General features: G+C 32.0%; 2 protein-coding genes across 10 annotated transcripts in view; both read right to left on the minus strand.

Annotated features, from left to right (window-relative positions):
- Nucleotides 1–675: 675 nt before the first annotated feature.
- Nucleotides 676–25013, minus strand: part of LOC143064936 (acyl-CoA-binding protein-like) — a 60184-nt gene continuing 35846 nt past the window's right edge. Inside the window, exons 1-5 of one of the 2 annotated variants that reach the window (XM_076238161.1) lie at nucleotides 8011–8166; nucleotides 3527–3641; nucleotides 2734–2796; nucleotides 2123–2210; nucleotides 676–1366 (exon numbers count right to left, since the gene is read on the minus strand). In XM_076238161.1, coding sequence (XP_076094276.1) covers nucleotides 2137–2210; nucleotides 2734–2796; nucleotides 3527–3641; nucleotides 8011–8019 — 261 coding nt within the window. In that variant the 5' untranslated portion in view covers nucleotides 8020–8166 and the 3' untranslated portion in view covers nucleotides 676–1366; nucleotides 2123–2136. Of the gene's footprint in view, nucleotides 1367–2122; nucleotides 2211–2733; nucleotides 2797–3526; nucleotides 3642–8010; nucleotides 8167–25013 lie in introns of those variants that run through there. The other variant, XM_076238160.1, reaches the window with a different exon arrangement.
- The window catches only part of LOC143064935 (partitioning defective 3 homolog), a 57316-nt gene continuing 51260 nt past the window's right edge, over nucleotides 18958–25013 (minus strand). For 6 of the 8 annotated variants that reach the window (XM_076238157.1, XM_076238153.1, XM_076238154.1 and 3 more), the window contains one exon: nucleotides 18958–24927. In XM_076238157.1, the coding sequence (XP_076094272.1) occupies nucleotides 24573–24927 (355 nt within the window). In that variant the 3' untranslated portion in view covers nucleotides 18958–24572. The remainder of the gene's footprint in view (nucleotides 24928–25013) is intronic. The other 2 variants (XM_076238158.1, XM_076238159.1) reach the window with 2 other exon arrangements.

A 25013-nucleotide genomic window follows, 5' to 3' on the forward strand; every position in this document is an offset into this window, starting at 1 on the left:
TAGACAAAAACTTGAGCTATGAGCTTACTTACTCCACCAAGTATTTTATATAAAAATAAGAAGAGACATAATGTGTTACTTTTTTTCATCATTGGCCCAATATTATGATATTCATAGGCAGAGTTTGTATAGATCATACATAAACATACATACATCAAGAAAAAAATGTTATTTGAGAAAATTATCTTTTTTTAAAGAAGTCAAACAGACTATATCTTTGTTCACTGATCCATGAAATGAGGTTAATTTCAGATGAAAACTATCTGATGGACATGAGGGCCTTGCAAGGTAGGAACATATTAAATATAGTAATCCTTTTACTCATAATAAGAAAAAAAATTAACATTACAATTTTTTTTTCAAGTAGTGACTGAACCATGAAAATGAGGTCAAGGACAATACAAATATGACAGACAGTTACTTTGTAACATAAGCATCTATATACAAAGTATGAAACATCCACTTCAGGTCTTCCAGCTTCTTAAATATAAAGCTTTAAAGAATTTAGCTAACGTCAATGCTGCTGGATCACTATTACTATGTTGAGCTTTCTGCCACAAGTCGCAGGCTCAACAAAATTTACAATATACATGTAAAGTGATCATGTTTATTGAGTAAGAGTAATAACTGGTGTAGCCAAGCAAACAAGACATGATGGGCTAAAGAGAAATAAAGTTATCATATAAAGCATTTTTATTCATAAAAAAATTATTTGTATATAATTTGGAGAACTTAAAAAGTTCTATAGAGCTTGTATTGATCAACAGATACATTTGATTTCACAACAATGAAGAAATATCCGACTAATATGAAGTCTAAATTGGTTATGACATTAAATACAGTATTTCTGCAAGCTATGGTCCATATTTTTGTGTATAACATTTTAACTGTATTGGATAGAAGCATTTCAGTTTTTAACTATGTAATACAAGATATCTTTTTGAGATCAATATCTTAATCCAAAAAACATTCACAATTGATACGCATGTAGATCTTTCAAATATTTATTAGTAGAATAAGACTTGTATTTTCATTAAATGATTTACAGAACACATCTTTTTATTGCAACATTAAACATTTAAAAAACTAAAAAGTATCTATATACCCTGAAAAGCATTTAAGATTTCAAAAACTAAAATAACTATCAGTAAAGTATTATATTTAATGTTACATATGTAAAGTCTACACACATTTTGAATAGATTAATAAAAAAAATGTATATTTAGTAAACAAAAAAGTATCAAAGAAAATCATGTAGAATCACATTAATCATATAATAATGCCAGTCAAAAAATTAAAAAATATTTGTTCTATTTCTCAATACTGGAACTGTCATGTCCATCCAACTCATAGTTTAACAATCTAACTGAAAATAAATCAAGTTGCTCTATTAAATCAATAAGTTCATTCAATATATTAACATATAAACCAAAACATGTCAAACACTTTCATTTAATTTGTTTAAATAACCAAAATTAATTCAGAACATATATAACCTATAATACTTATGTTTCAAATCTATTTTATATACTTTTAAAATAACAGAAGAAATCAACAACTGGATTTTGTATGCAAAAAACATACTTTACAAAATGTATCTTGGTTACAGAAATCACTCAAGACTGATTTTTGTTTACAAAATAATTTTCACCATTACAATTTAGAACTTTAAATAGCAAAATTTCTAAGTTTTAAAACTAGAATGAATTACTAAAGTAACATAGAAATACAAATTACTAAAATCCTAAAATAAGATATTAATATCACTTTATTCATTAATTTATCTGACACATTTAAGGTTAAAGAATAAGGGCAAGTAAAGTAATCGGACACTAACAGTCGCAGTTGCTACTTAAGATTTGACTGTGGCAAAAACCATCCTATCACATTATACAATGTATAACCAAAACTAACTCCAGGATACCAGAAATGACAAATTAAAACAAAATGGACTAGACTTTTGTTTAATGTATTAGCTCTGTACACTTTTGAAGCAAATTGGCACCTGTACAATGTATGTTTGTTTTAAACAGATTTTGTTTTTAATAAGAATATCTTACTTGGTAGCCAATGATTAGCATTATTTATTTTGAAGTACAAATGTGATTTATTATATGCTTACATATACAGTATAGGTTAAAATCCATAGGTGCCTTTCATTTCGGATACTTTGTTAATGTACTCCTTCTCTGCATCCTCCTTGGATTTACCTGAAATATTACAGTACACTCTATAAACAATAAGATAAATAAATGGGGAATTTGTCCATTGGGACACAGATGATGCCCCTGCTAGCATATAACGTTATAAAGGGACATAACTCAAGAACTGTAAAAGTGAAGCTGCCAAAATTTGAACTTTAACTAAGTTTAGTGGTAATAAGCATTATACATACATTTCATTAAATTTAGTTGCGACAAACATAAGTTAAGAGAAAAGAATCGAAAAAAATTCAGCAATTTTTCAATTTGTAAAGGGGCATAACCCTAGAATGGTAATCCAAGTGCTTGTAAGCACTGAATGGTAAAAATTGCTTAAACTTATCAGTTGGTAGTAAAATTGAACCTTGCATTGTATAAAGCATTGGTTTTAGTTGATTCAACAACCATTCTGGACAAGGAAAGATAACTCCAAGAAGATTTTTAAAAAGCATTAATCATAGTTGAGATACAAATTTGTGCTATTAATGATTGAAGTTCTAACTATCACTTTATTATCAATAACATCAAGTACCTTTTTGTTTTTCCCATGCGTCCCATTTAGCCTTTCCTGTAAGATCTAGCATTCCTGGTCTTGCTGTAATAGATAAATGTTACATATATAAATAATTACAATTTTAGTGCATTTACTTTTCAATCTCAGTATGTTTGCCAATAGATGTAGCTTAAATGAACATTGGACAATTTATTTCAGAGGAACTCATTTGAATGTAGAAATTTGACAGTTCCAATCAAAATCTGTCCCTTATGATGTATTTAAGCAACTCAAAACCTTGTTTGGTTGCAGGGTACATTTGGTGTGACATAACATCAAGGTGGTCTGAGTACATCATCTACAGTTATCATCGCATACAGTTGCCTGTTTAAATAAGCCGTACATTTGTATATTATTAACATTGTATATTACCTGTATTAACATCGCCTACAATTGCCTGTTTAAATAAGCCGTATATTATCAACATTGTATATTACCTGTATGAACATCGCCTACAGTTGCCTGTTTAAATAAGCTGTATATTATTAACATTGTACATTACCTGTATTAACATCGCCTACATTTGCCTGTTTAAATAAGCCGTATATTATTAACATTGTCTATACCTGTATTAACATTGCCTACAGTTGCCCGTTTAAATAAGCTGGATATTATTAACATTGTACATGTACATTACCTGTATTAACATCGCCTACATTTGCCTGTTTAAATAAGCCGTATATTATTAACATTGTCTATACCTGTATTAACATTGCCTACAGTTGCCCGTTTAAATAAGCTGGATATTATTAACATTGTACATGTACATTACCTGTATTAACATCGCCTACATTTGCCTGTTTAAATAAGCCGTATATTATTAACATGTCATCATTGCTTGGTTTGGTTTTCAAATTCTTCACTTCCTCTGCTGCTTTATTGAATTCCTGAAGAAAGAAAAAAAACATAAAGTTAAAAACTGTATTTATTAAACACTTTTTCCAGGAGTGTAAGCTTGAAGCCACAGATTGAAGTTTATAAAAATGATCTTTATAAAATGACTCTCCTATGATTGCATTTGAAACCTTTACTGGCCCCAGTTCATGGCAGTTATTTGTCCATGGGAGAGTATGACTAAGCAAATATACATAACACAGTGTTTTGTAACTAGTCACATTGTACCTGAATATGTGTGAAAGCAGAGAAAGTGGCTATAGTTATGATAGTTGTTAATTTCTGTGTCATTTGATCACTCAGATTAGTGTAAATGCAATAAATGCAATGAATAAACAAACAAATGAACATAAATTCAACGACCAAAAGAATGAATGAATGAGTGACAATATCATCAATTGTTTAAGAGGTTAAAAAACTGAAATCACATTTCTGTGACATCACAAAATATACTGTTTAGACATCAAATTTATGGAACAATATTCATAATGTACGCTTAAGGGAATGTTTGTAGACAAAAATATGTCTGGAATAATATTCATAAGATTAGCTAGAGGGAAAAGTCTGACGACAACACAATTAGATAAAATCAACATGCATGTACATGTATGCTTGATGGAAAATTCAAAACGCATCAAACTTTAAGAACATCATTCAGAACAAAATTGTTAATCTCATGCTCGATCTTACTAAACAATAAGTAAATAACAATAAATTCACCAAATAATGATTAGACAGTCATGGGTCTCACTAATTAGCAACAGGTAGCATCAAGAAGCTACAAGAACCAAGCTCTGATAAGTGCAATCTAATTAATCAAAGAGCTGAATAGCTCTGAGGGGAAAGATGGCCCTTGTTTCTATTTTTTTTTTCCCTACATTTTGAAATATTTGTAAATTTCATGAATAAATAGGTTTAAACTACAAAATCCAACATTTTTAATTAATTTTTTTTTTACCATTACAATGATTACATGTGTATGTTGGTAGTTTTAATGGAAGACTACTTATCATATACTAAATGTCACATTTTAAGTGTTCAGATACATAAGTTTTATTTTAGTGGATAATTACTCATCAATTGAGGTGCTCCTGAATTGGAGGAAGATTCTCAAAACAAGATTTTAAAGAAAAAATGAAAACCAGATGCTCTGCAGGGCACAGCTTTATACGACCGCAGAGTTCGAACCCTGAACAGTTGGGGCAAGTATGGACACAACATTCAAGCTTGATACAGCTCTGAATTTGGATTGTGATTAAATAGTTGACACAACATAGGTTTCTGACACAGAATGAATGTGGTCTAAGAACTTAAACTTAAAAACTTAAAAAATTTAAATTGGACATTTACCAATTATGGTTCAATATCCAAAATCCAAATACATGGTTAGATTCAGCATATCAAAGAACCCCAAGAATTCAATTTTTGATGAAATCAAATAAAGTTCAATTTTGGACCCCGATTTGGAACTACTTGAAAACTGGGCCGATAATAAAAAATCTTAATACATGTTGAGATTCAGCATATCAAAGAACCCAAAGGATTCAATTTTTGTTGATATCAAACAAAGATTAATTTTGGACCACGATTTGGACCAACTTGAAAACTGGGCCCATAATCAAAAATCTAAGTACATGACTACATGTTCAGATTCAGCATATCAAAGAACCCCAAGAATTCAATTTTTGTAAGTTTAATTTTGGACCCTTTGGACCTTTATGTAGACCAATTTGAAAAAGGGACCAAAAATTAAGAATCTACATCCACAGTTAGATTCGGCATATCAAAGAACCCCAATTATTCAATTTTTGATGAAATCAAACAAAGTTTAATTTTGGACCCCGATTTGGACAACTTGAAAACTGGGCCAATAATAAAAAAACTAAGTACATGTTTAGATTGAACATATCAAAGAACCCCAAGAATTCAATTTTTGTTGAAGTCAAACAAGGTTTAATTTTGGACCCCGTTTTTGAACCAACTTGAAAACTGGGCCAATAATCAAAAATCAAAGTACATTTTTAGATTCAGCATATCAAAGAACCCCAAGGATTCAATTTTTGTTAAAATCAAACTAAGTTTAATTTTGGACCCTTTGGACCTTAATGTAGACCAATTTGAAAACTGGACCAAAAATTAAGAATCTACATACACAGTTAGATTCGGCATATCAAAGAACCCCAATTATTCATTTTTTGATGAAATCAAACAAAGTTTAATTTTGGACCCTTTGGGCCCCTAATTCCTAAACTGTTGGGACCAAAAACTTCCAAAATCAATCCCAACCTTCCTTTTATGGTCATAAACCTTGTGTTTAAATTTCATAGATTTCTATAAACTTATACTAAAGTTATGGTGCAAAAAACAAGAATAATGATTATTTGGGCCCTTTTTGGCCCCTAATTCCTAAACTGTTGGGACCAAAACTCCCAAAATCAATCCCTTCCTTCCTTTTGTGTCCATAAACCTTGTGTGTAAATTTCACAGATTTCTATTTACTTATACTAAAGTTATTGTGTGAAAACCAAGAAAAATGCTTATTTGGGCCCTTTTTTGGCCCCTAATTCCTAAACTGTTGGGACCAAAACTCCCAAAATCAATCCCAACCTTTCTTTTGTGGTCATAAACCTTGTGTTTAAATTTCATAGATTTCTATTTACTTAAACTAAAGTTGTAGTGCGAAAACCAATGTGTCTTCGGACGACGACGATGCCAACGTCATACCAATATACGACCTTTTGCGGTCGTATAAAAATCGTTTCTGTCTCCAATCTCATGTATCCCCATGGCCTTTGTTTACTTTGAAAGTTGTTGACCTACAAATTAAAGTATTGCATGTTGATGTTTGAATCATCTACAGCAAACATAATTATGTTTAAATTTAACAAATACCAATGTTTAATTAGTGCACGAACTCTGAGAATGATTTAAATAACCAGTGAAGGATATCCCTGCTTCTGCGTAGTGTGGCATTCCAACAATGACGTCACTATTAAATATAATGTAGGTTGGATATATTTAGAATATCTCGTCATACTGATTTTTCCGGATTGTAAAAGAAACGTAAATAGTGTAAAGGAGAGCTCAAAATACGATAATTTCGTGAGAAACAGAAGGGAAATGTGTAAAAAAGTGTTTAAAGTCAATCTATTCATTTGTGTGTCTCCTTCTCATCGATCTCAGTAAGATTTTTGGGGGGTTTTCCACACTATAAAAACAAAATGAATGATGTGAGGGGATGTCACTCTGGTCAACCGCATAGGGGATTGACGGCTTGAAGCCGTCTTTCCCCAAAAACCAATCTCTTATCGCTCCTGTTTTCTGATATGTCCCGTGGGAGAACTAACGAAACCCGCTTTGAGGTCACATGTGAGTGAACTGGAAGTTATGAATTTATAATATTATGCAAATGAGTTGACGACCTATTAATAAGCCAATCAAAAAAGTTTATGGATTGTTTGGACTGACGATTTCTTCCTAAATAAAATGAGTTACATCCCTTTACCTCACGATAAACTTTCAAGATCGTCGAAGACTCATTAAAACAAGACACACCTACGAGGTCACTCACATGTGACCTCAAAGCGTGTTTCGTTAGATCTCCCACACGACATATCAGAAACGGGAGCGATGAGAGATCGGTTAATTAGATTGTGATTAGTGACAACAGTCTGCACCAAAAACTTTTTCAACTACTAGTCCGAAGACCAATATTCTGACATTTTTGTTATTGGGCCAAACAAAGTTTTGCAAAAACTTACTAGTCCTAACCAAATTTTACTAGTCTAGGGCATCGGACTAGTGGCTAACCGTGCAGACTGTGACAAGAAAATGAATTCAGCAAATAGAAATTTAATATAGTGTCAAGATATCTAAATAATGGTTATTTATTTATTGAAATAAATAGATGTACATATATGTCTGTATGTAATCATGGTAATTGTAAATATATATTTTCTCTGTAACTTTGACATGTAGTTTTGTGAGAATAAAGTTCATTCATTCACGAATAACATTATTAAGCTACAGAGCCAAAATTGACCGTTTGACACCTGAGGGTACAGCCTAAACGGAATTCCAATCCTCATGTAGACACAGGCCCTGGTTTTGAAAAATGCCACCCTCCCCTTTTCTTGTCAATGACAATATGGACGATAAGCAACTAACAATCAATCAATCCTGTCAATAAAATGTTGTATCCCCCTACACACATTAAAAATTTCTTCAATAGTGAGAACCCTGCATAATTTACACCGTCAATCAGAAGTTGCTGGGTGCGGTTTCAACCGCAAGACACTTTTTTTCAAGAAGTGTATCATTATTTTGCTAAGCACAGTACAATAGAAATTAATTGATACTCACCGCAGACATTTTTCTTGGCTGAATATTTCTGTACGTTTTTCACTTAATGTTATCAGGGTCAGTTTTATAATCAATAGGCACGCGTTTTCGTTACCAAAGTCCACACACGGAAGCCGGAAATTGTCAAGGACATATAATATTACATCAAGTTCGGAAAGAATAGTACAGCCTGCGGATTATACATGTATTATGTACACGTAGTTCTTATCGGTATGTACCGAAATTGGTAAAGCTGAGTCATATCCTACTTAAATTTTAAATGTCTTAGCAGGGCAGATTTACCAGCCTGCATCGTAAATAACTGATGGGGTTAATTCTGTCAAATTACATTAGGGCCTTATCAACGGTGCGGTAATATGAATTTTTGTAAAGAAAATAATGAGGAAAATGATGAACTTCTGAGAGTTACTATATAAAATCGAGATAAAAAATTTATAATTAATTTATCTGAAATATCCTGCTGAAATTTATTTCTTTTTAAATTTTCTATTTATCTATTATAGTTTTCAAGATAATGGACTTTTATAAATGCAAAACATAAAATTAACGGGCAATGACTCCAATAACGAATCGCTGGCCCGTGAAAGATCTTGGATGGTTTATGATGTTTTTCTATTTCTTTCCAATTTCGCGGATTAGGTGTGATATTTACAGGGGATATTTATATAACTTGTCAAATGGGCCCATGCTAAGTCAACACAAAAGGCCCCCTGTCTTGTTGACATTTTTGTCTTTATATTGTAAAAGTTCATCTCTGCTGGTGGTGTAAGCACGAGAGAAACCTTTATCAATGTCTTTTCTTTTGTAGCCCCGATTTTTAAGTCAGTGACCGCGAAGTTCTTGTAGTCGCCTGTTTGCAGTATCGTTGCGGTTGAGCAAATCCGTTTTATTCGTATGGCCTGGCTCTTGGTGCAATATTTAAGATGACAACTCAAAGGAGAAACTGATACTTATGTTTGTTTGTATCGGATATGTAAATCATGATTCCATTCTTCACTTGCATTGCAGTGTCGAGAAATGTTACAGTAACTAATCCTAGAGTCATGGATTTGATTACTGAAATTTATTGAGGGATGAGCATCGTTGGCACGTTGAATGAACAAATTAAAGTTCTTGTTCAGTATCGTCCCACTTCGTGTCAATATCGTCAATGAATCAGAACCTAGAGAGGTTGATAAAGAGAAGTATAGATCGAGTACTAGTATTCGCTGTTCTAATTTTTACCTTTGTCAACTCTATTTTTTTGTGTAATTATACCAGTCATTTTTAATTGCCGGGCTCTTTTTATTTGATAGGGACGAACAAGTACGCCGTCACGTTCAATTACTTAAACCTTTAACAAAATTTATTACAGTTTTAATCATTATCAAATTGCTATTTATTTTGGATTTTTAAATACGCAGCCTCTCATTGGCGGATCCAGGAGGGGTTCCGGGGGTTAGACCCCCCCTTTTTTGTGGACGATCAATGCATTTGAATGGGGACATATAGTTGGACCCCCCCCCCCTTTTTTGTCCTGGGTTGGGACCCCCCTTTTAAAATGGCTGGATCCGCCCCTGCCTCTGTTGTAATTAACTCTACTGTTGTCAAATTTGAAATTTTATACCAGCGTAGTTCGATCAGTGCTGTTTATTGGAAATGTATTTCCATGCTATCTGAACTTTTGTCATCTGTGAAATATCAGAATTGTAAACATTACTACTTTTATTCGAAGCATATATTTGCAGTCTCTGTTTTAAATAGCTATATAACCTATTTTGAAATTTAAAATTTGTACAACCGTCGTTGTGTTCGGTTTTAACTGTTTTATTGTATAAATTTCAAGATTGTAATAGTGCAATCAGAATAGTATGTGTATCGTACGATCCAGCGCCCACGTCACGGGGAAAGATCGTTGACTAATATTCAGACGTTTTATATATTGTATGAATCGGAGCAGGAACACATTAAATCAGAGGAAATAGTTTACACCCAGGTCTATTGTCATACTCCAGTTTCTATTTCTGAAACAACTGATTTTGGCCACAGGGTGTGACTAGCGGGGTTTCTGGAAAACCCTGCTTCTACATCCCGAAAACGCAGTCCATTGTCATTAATAACAATAGAAATTGATAATTTAAAATAGCACGAGCATAAGGAAATACTAAAAGTGTTCACTACAAGTTGTTTCAAGATATTAAAAAATACATATTAGGAAACTGATTCCAATAGCGAAAAAACATTCAGCATCTATTTAAAAATAAAAATAGATTCTTTAAATACTCCTTTGATTCAAGGTAAAATTTTTGATCCCAGTGACATGTCTCTATTCTAAAGCATTGATCTTTAAAAAAAAAAAGGGGGGGTCTAACTCCCGGACCGTACCGTTTCCCCTCCCATATGTCCTGGATTGCCCCCAAAAAGGGAACTTCCTAGATATTTAATCCGTATATTTGTATATTGCTGTGGCGAGTCAAAAAAAGGGAGGTGGTCCGGGGGTTGGAGTTGGACCCCTTTTTGTTCAACCATAAATGCAATTGAATGGGGATATATAGTTGGACATCCCCTTTTTACCCTGGGTTGGAAACCCTTTATAAAATGGCTGGGAAAATGGCTGGATCTGCCCCTGTGTTAAGCGTGTCCGGTTATCGTGTTTCTAACCCATTATCCCTCAGTATAAAATAAAATTGAGAATGGAAATGGGGAATGTGTCAAAGAGACAACAACCCGACCAAATAAAAAACAACAACAGCAGAGGGTCACCAACAGGTCTTCAATGTAGCGAGAAATTCCCGCACCCGGAGGCGTCCTTCAGCTGGCCCCTAAACAAATATATACTAGTCCAGTGATAATGAACGCCATACTAATTTCCAAATTGTACACAAGAAACTAAAATTAAAATAATACAAGACTAACAAAGGCCAGAGGCTCCTGACTTGGGACAGGCGCAAAAATGCGGCGGGGTTAAACATGTTTGTGAGATCTCAACCCTCCCCCTATACCTCTAACCAATGTAGTAAAGTAAACGCATAACAATACGCACATTAAAATTCAGTTCAAGAGAAATCCGAGTCTGATGTCAGAAGATGTAACCAAAGAAAATAAACAAAATGACAATAATACATAAATAACAACAGACTACTAGCAGTTAACTGACATGCCAGCTCCAGACTTCAATTAAACTGACTGAAAGATTATGATTTCATCATATGAACATCAGGCACAATCCTTCCCGTTAGGGGTTTAGTATCATACCATCATAACATTTATGAGAAGAACATAACCCGTGTCATGCCAACAACTGTATTTTAGAATAAATGTGTTTAGTTCCGATGCAAAGACCTTATCAGTGACTCAATATTAACGCCAAAATATGCAATCTTTAATGACTTGACAACAGTATCGTAATTATATCCCTTCTTAATAAGTCTATTCAAAGGTTTTGTAAGTTTCTGAGGTGAATACTGACACCTTTGTGCTTTATAAAGAATATTACCATAAAAAATTGGATGTGAAATACCTGAACGTATTAGAAGTCTGCATGTTGAGCTATATTTACGAATGATGTCTTTATACCGATGATAAAATTTAGTAAATGTTTTGACTAGTTTGTGATATCGAAAACCCTGGTGTAATAATTTTTCAGTAATACATAAATTTCTCTCGTTAAAATCGAAAACATTGTTACATACACGAGCGAATCGTACAAGTTGAGATATATAAACACCGTAAGATGGTGACAAGGGAACGTCACCATCTAAAAACGGATAATTAACGATAGGAAATGAAAAATCATCCCTTTTATCATAAATTTTAGTATTCAGCTTTCCATTAGTGATATAGATATCAAGATCAAGAAAAGGGCAGTGGTCATTGTTAGTATTAGCTTTATTTAAAGTAAGTTCAACAGGATAAATTTCATTAATATACATACTGAAGTCGTCATTATTGAGAGCCAAAATATCATCCAAATATCTAAAAGTATTATTAAATTTGTTTATCAGATGTTGTTTCGATGGGTCTTTGCTTATTTTTGTCATAAATTGTAACTCATAACAATACAAAAACAGGTCCGCAATAAGTGGTGCACAGTTAGTCCCCATTGGAATTCCGATAATCTGACGATATACGGAATCTCCAAAGCGAACAAAAATGTTATCTAGTAAAAATTCAAGGGCATATATAGTATCAAAGCATGTCCAATTAACATAGTTTTTTTGTTTATTGCTACTAAAAAATGACCTAAAAGAGTTTGAACATATATATTCACATTCTGATTTTTTGAATGCCCATTTAATTAGGTGTGTGAATTTTTTCTTAATGAGAATGTGAGGCAATGTGGTATACAGGGTAGAAAAATCAAAACTTTGAACAGATTCAAAATCACCAATATAAGCATGCAATTTATCAAGTACTTCCAACGAGTTCTTGACACTCCAAAAGTAATTTATTCCACTATTTTCGAAGGCCTTATTTGAACAATTTATTATCAGGTTTTTAATTGTACCAAGTGTGCTGGCCGAATATGAATTAATTTTTTTTCTTGACAAGAAAAGGGGAGGTGCGATATAGAACCGTAACATATAAAATACATTAATCATAACCTTCATTAAACTGAGACAGGGCGGTACTTTGGGTTATAATATTGCTGTTTTTTTCTCCAGTCTACCAAATCCAACGTTCGCCTCAAAATGTCGTCTGCCTTATACCTGTCCATATCATTAACAACTGCATACCTAGACATTTGTAAATAAAGGCAACAGTACGGGTGTCATTCGGTTTAACTAGAGAAATGATCGTGAAAGAATATCTAACGGTGGTCAAGTATTGCGAGACGATCGTGAAAGCTCTGGTAACGGATCGTGAAAGAAATTTAATCGAGAAGACGTATGAAAGGTAATTAAATAATGTAATTTAATTAATTACACAGACAAATTTACAACAAAATAAAACTGTCTGTCAACTGAATGGTTCAACATTATGATCAGTATGTGAGAAAATCCAGTTTTAAATTAACATAGTGTTTACAAAACAACAAAAGGCAGATTGCTTCTCGACATTTCAATGACATAAATAATGTAAACAAACATGATTTTTTTCACAAATTCAAATAAAATAAACTACTTTTATCCGAAAAAGGGCATTCAATTTGAATGAATCATAGTTATTTTTGTATAAACATAATCTGAAACTTGTTATAAAAAAGAAATATTTACACAAAATTGATTTTTCGGATCGTGAAAGATCACGTACCGCTTTTTGAAGATCGTGAAAAGGATCGTGAAAGATCTGGCGATTCTGCTGCTACGAAGACGTTCAAATTATTCTTCAATTATATGATAATTAATATTTGTTATTGGTATTGAGAAAAACTAGATTGGTCAAGATCCTCAATAAATTTAAGCATTTCAAAGTATTAATATTTTCACCTGACCTCGACTTTGCCTTATTTCATAGATGAAGATTTAGTTTTGTGGTCAAATCCGTATCGGATTTGTTAAGCTTTAGGATAACTGTCTGTTGTTATGATTGTAAGGTGTACATTTTCGGCTTCTGCGAGGTTTCAAATAACACTGACCTCATTATCATGCATCATTTGGCAATGTTCGTTTTATGTTGTTTGGCCTTTTGCCTATATACATTGTACCTGTATGCTATAGCGCCACGATATTTGGTGTATGGTGTACATGTCTGTCTGCATGTTTCATATATGATGTTAAATTGTATTTGATATATTGAATGATAGTAAGATGTCTTTGCCTGGCTGTCGGTCAGGGTTCATATACTTTCGACCTTATGTTCCGAATTAATTGGCCAAACATAACTTTTACATTTGTCAGTTTCTAAGGTACTGTAAGGATCGGAACACCAATATTTGGCGTAAGAGATGATTGTAGAGATCTGTATGTCATGGTTCATCGGACCTTGACCTTTTTTTATGAACCATTCACAATCTTAAGCGTATTTGACACTTCTAGTAAAACCCTTAATATTACAGACGTTCAACACATATACTAGCATAAGTAAAGCAGACGAGACATTTCAGCATTTACGCTCTGGTATTCTTTAGTTTGTAGTATATAATTATCTCATTGGAAATCAATCCACATCTGCTACGTTGTATGTAAAGATACATAGAACTTAAGAAAGTACTGTTGCACAAACGGTTGGTTAAAAAGTGGCGGTCTGCCTGAAATGTACTAGACGGATTCTCAGAGCTGAATTTTTCAAACTGATTTAGACACGTTTGTGTTGGTTTTTTTTAACTTTCGAGGTAAAGTGTTGAATTATAAAAAAAATTAATAGCTTTAATGTTCATTATCAAAATAGTTGCAGGCTTCAAACAGTTGCAGGTGTATCAAATGGTAAAAGAAATATTGATTTCTGATTACTAGTATTAAGTCTGGTCACGCATTATCTTTCACGATCAAAATAATGCGTTGCCTGATCTTTCACGATCAAGTTTGATGAAAATTCAACAAAATTCAAGGTTTTCATAAACAGATTAACACTTTTAAGGGAAGATCATACTTTTATTTTACTGTACTATCAGATACACTAAAGATTAAATTTCAAATATATCATGATATATTGAAATATGTCCATTATAGGTACATATAGCGTGTTTTTTTAAAATTAATTCCATAGACATGCATTGTGCCTTTTGTGTTTTTTCATAAAGTACTCCATATTTTCTTTATCTTATTGCACAGTAATGTTGAGGAAGTTGCACCATTTTGACAGACATATTTTTTTGTTCTTTGTTAGGACTGTTATTGAGTAATAGTTGTATAAAGTTTGAGATTGCATGTTCGTTTCGTAAGTGCGTCACTTTTTGCGATGTGGGTTCGAGATTGCATGTTTGTTTTGTAATAATGCTGGTGATAAGAAAAACGGTCCTGGTTCTGTGCTCCTATGTCCTGGTTCTGTGCCTTTTTATTTTAGTTAAAAGTGGCATATATTCAAGATCATTGATGCTGTACTGTTATTGACTAATTAACTGTTGTCTGCTTTCTTGAAATTGACATTGTTGTGAATCTGTTTACTGTTATTATGAGAGAAAAAAATACCTCTATTTTTTTATTTTTTTTTTAAATTAACTGTAATCTTATTTATTGGCCTGTTAATGGAACCCTTCTTGTCCCCTTTTAAGATAAGAAAATATGTTTACGATTTTCGGGGTTACGATCATTTTGCAAGATCACCAAAATACGTTGTAATTTATAAACAAATAATTTATACAATACTTATATAAAGTATAGGATGTGGTATGTTTGTTGTCAATGGACAAATTTCCATAAGAAACCAAAGGAAATATGTGTTAACAACCATACGTCATCGTATGCTTTTATAGAAGAGCTGTACTATATAATGTAAAGAAGCGTGTAAGTCTTTCGCCAAAAAATACTATCAATATTTTTTGTCCTATGTAAACTTCCGTATCATTTCCTTCCATTCATGATTATTAAATTGAACTGTAAAATATTTCTTGGTACCTTCTTAATTCCTTTATAAGTCTTATGTAAACATAATTATGACAATAACTGTTGTGAGCACAAGATTCACTGCACACTTTTAAAGTTCTGCTTCATCAAACATTAAAATGTGAACTTAAGTTTTGAGACTTTTTTAATCGACACGATTGGGATTTTTGTATATGAGAACATGGTTTATCTATATATAATTAGTTGAAAATGCGGCTTTGAACTAGCTTTTAGTACAGGTGCATTCGTTGTTCAATAATGTGTCTTTGTGTTATTATTTTATGTGATAAATTGTTGTGTTGGTACACCACTGTAACAATGAAAGAGGAAACGAGGAGGGTTGGTTGGGTGGAAGTGGGGAGGGGTATGCGGAGCGCTAACAAACATGTCTATGTGGCATGGGCTTTGATCATTGTTGAATCATCAATGTAAGGGGCATTTAATATCTTAATAAAACTATTCTTATTTTAGATACTATATATTGTTATCTGATATTGGACGAAAGATGTTGCCCTTTTATGTAACTATGTAATAAAAGTTACGATCATTTGAAAACACATATTAAACAGCCAAATGGATGCACAAGAGCTAAAATAGGAGTCATAGATCCTATTGACATTTATCTGCCCAATTTTATTGATTTTGTAACATTTGTTTCAAATATGACCAACTTCTTATCCAAAATCACCAGCACCGTATCAGGACCCACCAGCACAATGACAGGACCCACCAGCACAGTATCAGGACATGAATAAATTGAGAAAATGATACATTTTTAATAAATTGCAATGTTTTTTTCACAAAATAGTTTTGTCGTGTGGATTGCGGTATAGAAAGCGGACTCTATGAGCATTTTTGTTTTATTTTTTCAGTTCTAGATTTTCTGAAAATGAGCATTTTTGTGTTACGCTTAGTGAAACAGTTTAGAGGGTCAACTTTTTAATGGTTTACATATGAACCCATAAGAAACAAAATTGAAAAATCTCAACTGTTTTCTTCCATTTTTTTATGAGTGGAAACGTCAAAAATCATCATTTTCGTCTTTGTTTACATTTTTTCATTGATCATCAGCACCCGTCAGGACCGAATCACCAGCACAGAACGTTCTCTCGCAGGACAACCATACCCACCGTGCATTTGTTTGATGTGTTTGAGATTTTGATTTTGCAATTTGATTTATGACTTTCGGCTTTGAACTTTTCATGGAGTTCGGTATTTTTGTTATGTTTTCCTTTCTTCCCACATTATTGTTACATCAATTCAGGATATATGTCTTATGAAGATTCAAATATTTTTGTTCGGGATTGAACAACCCATTTTCTAGTGACGTTTAAATTTGAGCTTTCATTACCACACGATACTAAATTCTTTTAAACATAAAAAGATAGTATTTGTAAGTTTTGATGTAGATATCTTACATGGGTTTGTATTGTGTTTACAGAAAAGAGACTAATGAACTAAAAAGAAAAAGAAAAAAGTAAAAAAAAGAGAATAATTTTGATGCTAGAATAAGAAAAATTAATTTGGTGCAAAATATGAAAAATAGATAAAATGGGCCAAAAACTTAACCATTAAAAAGAAAAAGGCCCCATATCTTATTTACAAATTAGTACATATAGACGAGACCGTCTATTTATTACCATCCTTAGAAGGGAAAATAAAATTCATCAAAATTAAAGTCTTTTTTAAGCAGAATTTTATTAACTAAATTGGTTATCAAAATTCAGAAGGTTCATTTTGGTTTGAGAATGGTTTTCCCGAGTCCAACTAGAAACCAATACAACTATCAAGTAAAATTCATATGCATGTTGCATCACTCCAGATTATTTTTTACCCACACGGCCAGCAATGAACAAGGCACATAATGAATAGGTAGCTTTAAAAGGTCAATACAAATATTCAGTTTTTAAAAGCTCGTTCAAAGCCCAGTTTCAGAAACAAAATGATGAATCATTTAATCAAAACTTGGTTGAAGTTGGTCTAGTGGTTCAAAGGAGATTTTTGTAAAAGATGGTGGACACTTAGTGTTTGTAATAGCTCACATGACCATATTCACCTTTCTTCCCACTGATAGACACTTTTATATGACCACCAAATTTTAGCATTCTATTATTTTATGGATGATGCCTGTGTTGTAGTTATATAAAAGACATTCTGGTTCACAGACAATAACTTGAGTATAAGTGTAATGCCTGTGTTGTAGTTATATAAAAGACATTCTGGTTCACAGACAATAACTTGAGTATAAGTGTAATGCCTGTGTTGTAGTTATATAAAAGACATTCTGGTTCGCAGACAATAACTTGAGTATAAGTGTAATGCCTGTGTTGTAGTTATATAAAAGACATTCTGGTTCGCAGACAATAACTTGAGTATAAGTGTAATGCCTGTGTTGTAGTTATATAAAAGACATTCTGGTTCGCAGACAATAACTTGAGTATAAGTGTAATGCCTGTGTTGTAGTTATATAAAAGACATTCTGGTTCGCAGACAATAACTTGAGTATAAGTGTAATGCCTGTGTTGTAGTTATATAAAAGACATTCTGGTTCGCAGACAATAACTTGAGTATAAGTGTATGAATCTATATAATATTTTAAATCAAGGTTCCATACCTCAATAGGAAGGGTGTGATTGATTTTTGAGATTATTGTCTTTGCTGTTTTGTAATTAGTAGCGAAAAACAAGCAATTTCTGGTTCACAGACAATGACTTGAGTATAGGTAAATGGATCTCTATGAAATTATAGAACAAACTCCATACCTCAAAAGGATTGGGATTGGTTTTTGGGGGTTCTTGTCGAAGCTGTTTTGTACTTGGGGGCCAAAGCAAGATTTTTTTCTAGTTGATATAGATTAACTTTAATATATGTGTATAAATATCTATGAAATTTAATCATAAGGTTCACACCTAAAAAGGATGGTCGGTATTAATTATGGAGGTTATTGTCGTAGTTCTTTGGTTATTAGGGTCCAAGAACAAGCATTTGTCATGATGCAGGACAATAACTTCTGTATAAGAGTATTGATCTCTCTGACTTGGTTTCGATCACAAATCAAGTTTCAAATTGGTCTAAATTGGGGTCCAAAATTAAACCTTGTTGGAGTTCAAGAAAGATTGAATACATGGGATTCTTCGATTTTGATTTTGGTTATTGAACCATAATAGGCAAGTCCAATTTTAAAATTTTTAGCTCCTTGACCACATGCATTCTTTGTCAGAAACCTATGATGTGTCAAATATTTAATCACTTTCCTAATCCAGAGGTGTATCAAGCTTAAATGTAGTGTCCATTCTTTGCCCAACTGTTCAGGGTTCAACCTCTGTGGTCTTATCAAGCTGCTCCTAGTTGAGCATTTTATAATTTTGGTTATGAAAAGAGCATGCTATAAACCAATGCCAAATACATAAACAAACCATTGTTTTCAAGATAACTTTTCCATATTGACATTTTGAAGCCTCACACACTTTAATAAACAACTATATCAGGAATTACAATTTTATTCTGGAAATACAGAATAAGTAACATGTAGGAAAATAAAACTGTGGTCAGATATAAATGATGAAATTTATGGCGACTTGTAAATACTACAATGCTTCAACATAAACAAATATCAACAAAGAATATTTAATGAATAAAATATGCATTAATGATAAATACAAAGCAATTACAAATTTAACATTTATAATGAAACTTTCCACCATAACTATGTTTAATCACAACAGAATTTAAACAACCTTTTTAACTTTCAAGGAACTGAAACAAAAGTAATACCTTTTCTGTCTATTCCATTTTTTTCTTCATGACTTTAAGAAAGAAGAAATTGATATATCTGTCATTAAACTTTTTGTATAACAAGCTGGTGTAGAAATCAGTGAAATAAAACTTAACATGTACTAATTTAAAAATGCAAAAAATGAGTATTATTATCAGATATAGTATTACAAATACAATTTATAATTTTTCTTAGTTTGGTTGTATGTTGAGAACTTTTTGTATTCATTATTTCTTCCTAAGAAAACTATTGGTGAGATAGACCGAACATAACTATTCCACTGACCATTCTCAACAACTTTCCTGATGTGACAGATCAAATTATTATCCTGCATGCAGGTCAAATGATAAGTTTTACTCTTTTATGGTAAAAAATTATGGAAGAAAATTATTTATGATAAAGCATAATATTCCTTTTGTAGTCTGCAAAATTTGTGAGTTCATAGGTGATCAGATATTCAACAAGGTGGCATTACAACCATTTTGTTAGACATGTCAACAGTGTTATCGAAATCCTTTCACAAACTGGGGTATTTCATTATCAATAAGTAAATAAAATCATAGTTCTCTCAAAATGAGCTCCTTCTATTATTTTTTTAAAAACGTTTAACAATTTTAAAAGTGAAGAGTTATTAAGCTTCATATGTTACCTTGCATAATGATTATGATGAAATAATGGAGTTGCCATATAGTTACACCAAATGAAATATTTTACACATTATTTACATATTACATTTATTACACAATATACAATACATATATCATCATATATGGCATAAATATTGGCAGTAAAAACAACCATCCTAGATTATACTCAATTATCCATACTTTCTGTGAAGAACCTTTTAATAGCAAAATATTTCAGAGCTATGATTTCTGAAGCACTATGAAATACGAAACATAACATTGAACTGAACCAGTTTTACATTACTTTAATTGTTTACAATGGTCTTCAATGGAAACTTACAGGAAGGTAATGGTTATGAACAGGTATGAACATTTTTTTTTTATAAAAATCCCAATTATAAAAGGACTGAACCTTTTAAGCAATCCATTTAGCATTTCAATTTGATTCCATTAGTAATTATAGTCATGCTAACGATGATAATATTATAGCAATGGACAGTAAATGTGATGTGTTTCTTCTTTAAAAGTCTAAATATGACTAAATACTGAAATTAAATTAGAAAGAATAGAAAAAAGTAAAATCACAAAATTCTTTATCATTAATATTATAGTAAAAATTTGTAGATGTCATATTTCCAAATAAAACTAATTCTTTGAATATATGTTTTCCTTAATCTTATTTAGATATTTCTTATAAAACAGCTGACATTCACCATGTGTTCACATATATACTAAACTGTTATCACACAGTTGTTACACATAAAATGTATAAAACAAGACAACACACAAATATTTGATGTTTTTCTGTTTACATATAGGATTGGTAGCTGCCTATGTAAATAATACATGTTTTCATTATAGGGATATATAGGTAGCTGATATGTTGGAAATACACAAACTCTTTAAAAAGATACTCAATATATTGATTAACTGTGTGATCTGTAGTAAAATATTGGTCATAATTAAAATGGAATGTCTTGAATATAATCCGAGCAAATCCAGGCATATTTATCATACATGTATCTTTCTAAACGACTGATTGCTTTCTGTTTATTGATACAGATTCTATCATATGGGAACTGGAATTGAAAGTAAATGATCGGTATGGGTCTTTATTTCAAATTTGTCAAATTTTGAGCGAAAATACAATTTATTTGTAGGACTTGTCTTTTAAATGTATTGTTTTTAAGCATTTTGTATCATGATAAACTATCTTTTCCCAAATACAATATATATTTTAGATTGACATAAAAATTTTAGAACTTTGATTCATAAGGAGAGATTGATATTAAATTTACTTATTCCTATTTTGTAATGAAGATAGAAATCAAGAGCTATAATTTAAATTTTTCTAGATTTTTTACCTAAAGACATTTTAGAGCTATCTTCTTGTATAATATTTAAAAAATGTCATTTAGTTTTCTTTCTAGCAACATGCCTTTTATATTTTACACCTGTTTCTTGAAATCAAGATGGATGACCTAAACTTTAATTTCTGAAATATAATATTAACAATTTTGAGGCACAGTAAGAAAAATGGTTATTTTTTTTGTTTCTACCAACATACTTCCTTTATTCTGCTTTATTATGTTATCAACAAAAAATTTGTATTAAATTTTTTTTAAGGTATAATATATGACTGGATTTACTCCCCTAATATATAGGCTACTAACATTCCAGAAATCTTGAATAGAGGTAGAAGTTATTCTGGAAACAAATTATTGACATAGTCCTCCTTTCTGATTCTATTTGTTCTTCAATTTTATATTTTTCAATTAATGTCCAGTGCAATATACATAAAATACAATCTCTGGCCCTCTATAGAAGATTTTTTGGAAATATCTGAGTTCTGAGGTAAAAATAACTAGATATCATTGAGATGGGAGCCATCTCTGTGGGCCCCGCTGTCAATAACGTGGGGTAAATAAGTTGTATGGATAATCTGATATGAAGCATTATTTGAAGTTATTACATAGTCTCATGTGTGATTTTGATCTAAGATTTTAAGTTAAAACTGATAAATATTCTCATCTTACTTTCATAGTATAATAGTGATATGACTGCATGATGTGAACTCATTGATAACTACTCTAAGGTGGCTTCTGGATATATGGATTGATGTTTGAACAATATGTTTAAAGGTGCTGCCCAATTGATATTTGTCACATATTTTTAGAATCATGCCTTCAATATATTATGACCCACCAAGTATAAAGTATGAAATATTAATGGTTCTCGAGAGGTAGAGCGGACACAATTTGTTAAGAACAACGAACAGATGGACAGACCGACAGACTGATCTTAGACCTAGGATGCATACATTATGACACATTCTCTTGTGTTGGTTAATATATATGTTAAGTTGAAAATGTTTGTCAGGTATAAAGTATGAAATAATAACAGCTGTCCTCTCAAAATATAATGTGGATCAAATTTGTTAGCGATGGACAGACCAACAGACAGACAGACCTTTGACCTAGGAAGTGGTACATATATCATGACACACCCTCTGGTGTTGGTTAAAATAGATGTCAAGTATAATATTTGAAATCATAACGGTTTTCAAGATATAGAGCGGACACAATCTTCACCACAGGACACAGGGTTGTCAACTGAAACCAAAGTTTTTTTGACGTTGACCTTTGACCTAGGAAGTTGTACATACATCATGACACGCCCTCTGGTGGTGGTTAAAATGTATGACAAGTATATACTTTGAAATCATAATGATTATCTAGATATGGAGCGGACACGATCTTCACCACAGGACACAGGATTGTCAACTCGAAACCAAAGTTTTTGACCTTGACCTTTGACCTAGGAAGTTGTACATACATCATGACACACCCTCTGGTGGTTGTTAAAATGGATGTCAAGTATAAACTTTGAAATCATAATGGTTATCTAGATATGGAGCGGACACGATCTTCACCACAGGACACGGGGTTGTCAACTGAAACCAAAGTTTTTGACCTTGACCTTTGACCTAGGAAGTTGTACATACAACATGACACACCCTCTGGTGTTGGTTAATAATCATGTTAAGTATTAAGTATGAAATCATAACGGTTCTCTAGATATGGAGCGGACACGAAAGTGTTACGGACGGACAGACGGACGGACGGACGGACAGACTGATCACTATAGGGCGACCCGCCGTCGGCGGGGCCCTAATAAAATAATAATCAATATTCAACTATTTTCTTCTGTCTAGTTTAACAAATGTCCAAATAGTCTTCTTGTTGGGTTATATTTATAATTTCATACAGATTAGCCTTATTTATCTTTATGAGATCACTTTATAGGAATGTTTGCTTGAAAAATGCAGCTCTGTCTATAGACTTTTATATGGGTAAAACATTCAGTATCTTATCAATTTTTCTAAAATTTCACCTTCAACCAGTGAGCTTTCAAATGTGTGATAGAACCATATCATTACATGCAACTTAAAGGAGCACAAAAATGAATCAATTGGTTAAAATTTCTGTTCTTTTCTGAGCAATGCTGATCTCTATCATTATCAAACAAGTTTGGTGAATCCTGTAGTTTTTCAAATCTTCCTTCAAACATTTACAGACAAATATTAGACTTACTGACCCTAGATACAAGAAAAAGTGTCACACACATATTTAAAAGACTAGATGCTATAAAAGTTAAAAGAAATTTAAAAGGCACATGTGTACAATAAAAATTTACAACCATTTGCAGAAAAAACAACAAATACTGCATAGCACTAACTAAAGATATTAAAAGTGCAATAAATAAAACAACACGTCAATATAAATGAGGCAAATTTGATATAAACAGTTTTGCAACTGCCGACTCACAACCATTAATTCAAACTCATATTTTTGTATTCAAGAAAAAATATGTTTTATAGAAAATTTCAAGTACAAGTATTCAACTGTTAAATTTGGTATCCAACATTAAAAAAAATATAACTTGAATAAAACATTGTAATTATTAATCATAGAACTTGTTACTGTAAACACATCTTTTCACAGAATTTTTACAGAAAAAAATGAAGTAGAACCTAAAATCTATAATTTTATACAGGTAACAATCAGAAATAAAGAAGATCATACTTATAAAAAAATCCTAATCAAAAGTCCAGAAGTACAAAGTTTTTCACTATAAATTGATACATTGATAACATAGTACATATCTTTCTGTCAAATATTGACAGTACTTTCTATCACAACTTAATATTGCTATGCCCTCAGGGCAAAAAAGTTGTATTTTGCTAAACTAATTCCTTACATTCTTTATTTAATGTTGCTGAGAAGACATGTGAGAAAAGGAAGGCAAGAAATGCAACAACATACTCTACTTATATATATTTGAACTTGCAATAGGCATGTTAATGCATGGTGTTGAAAGAACAAAAAGGTCTACAGTTAAATCAATATTAAATTAATAGGTGAAAAATAAAATCATCAGTTTACTTCAATGAAATGGTAACTTTAAAGGAATTTTAATCAGTCAGGAAAACAGTATTCTTTCTAACCTATTTGGGTACCATTAAATAAAATCAACATTTGAAATGAATGAATTAGAATCCTAGTTATTGTTATATATGTCAATTGATAAGTTACTGAAGTATGAATGTAGTGTGATGATGCCCAGGTTACTTATCAACAGTTTTATATTTATTCATGTAATACCTATTTAAGGGTCATAATTATTTCATATCATTTGTCAAACTTTGGCTGATCCTGATTGTGATATAGTTTGAACAGGTCTTTTTCCTGCCACTGAAGGATATACTGGGTCCCTGTATGCAAATATAGGGTCTCTATAGTATCCAGATGAATGTTCATATCGCACTGGTTTTTCATGATAACTGAGTTCTCCATCAAAGTATCGCTCAATAGGAGTATGGCTTCTGGATGGCATACGAGGTACAAAATTGTCTCTGTATGAATTTGTATTTTCTAGAGTATCACTACTTTGTCTCTGATGAAAGATTTCTACAGCTGGCTGCCGTTGGTACCGTGGTTGTTCTCGTTGCTCATAATGATGATAGGATGGATGTACTTGGTAATGTTCTGGTCTAAAAAAGAAAACAACTGGTTAATGGAATACATTCTGCTGTAGTTTTGAAATGGCACATTTTATTTGATATGAAGAATATGTGCC

The sequence above is a fragment of the Mytilus galloprovincialis genome, chromosome 2, assembly GCF_965363235.1.
Source record: "Mytilus galloprovincialis chromosome 2, xbMytGall1.hap1.1, whole genome shotgun sequence".
NCBI classification, from domain to species: domain Eukaryota; kingdom Metazoa; phylum Mollusca; class Bivalvia; order Mytilida; family Mytilidae; genus Mytilus; species Mytilus galloprovincialis.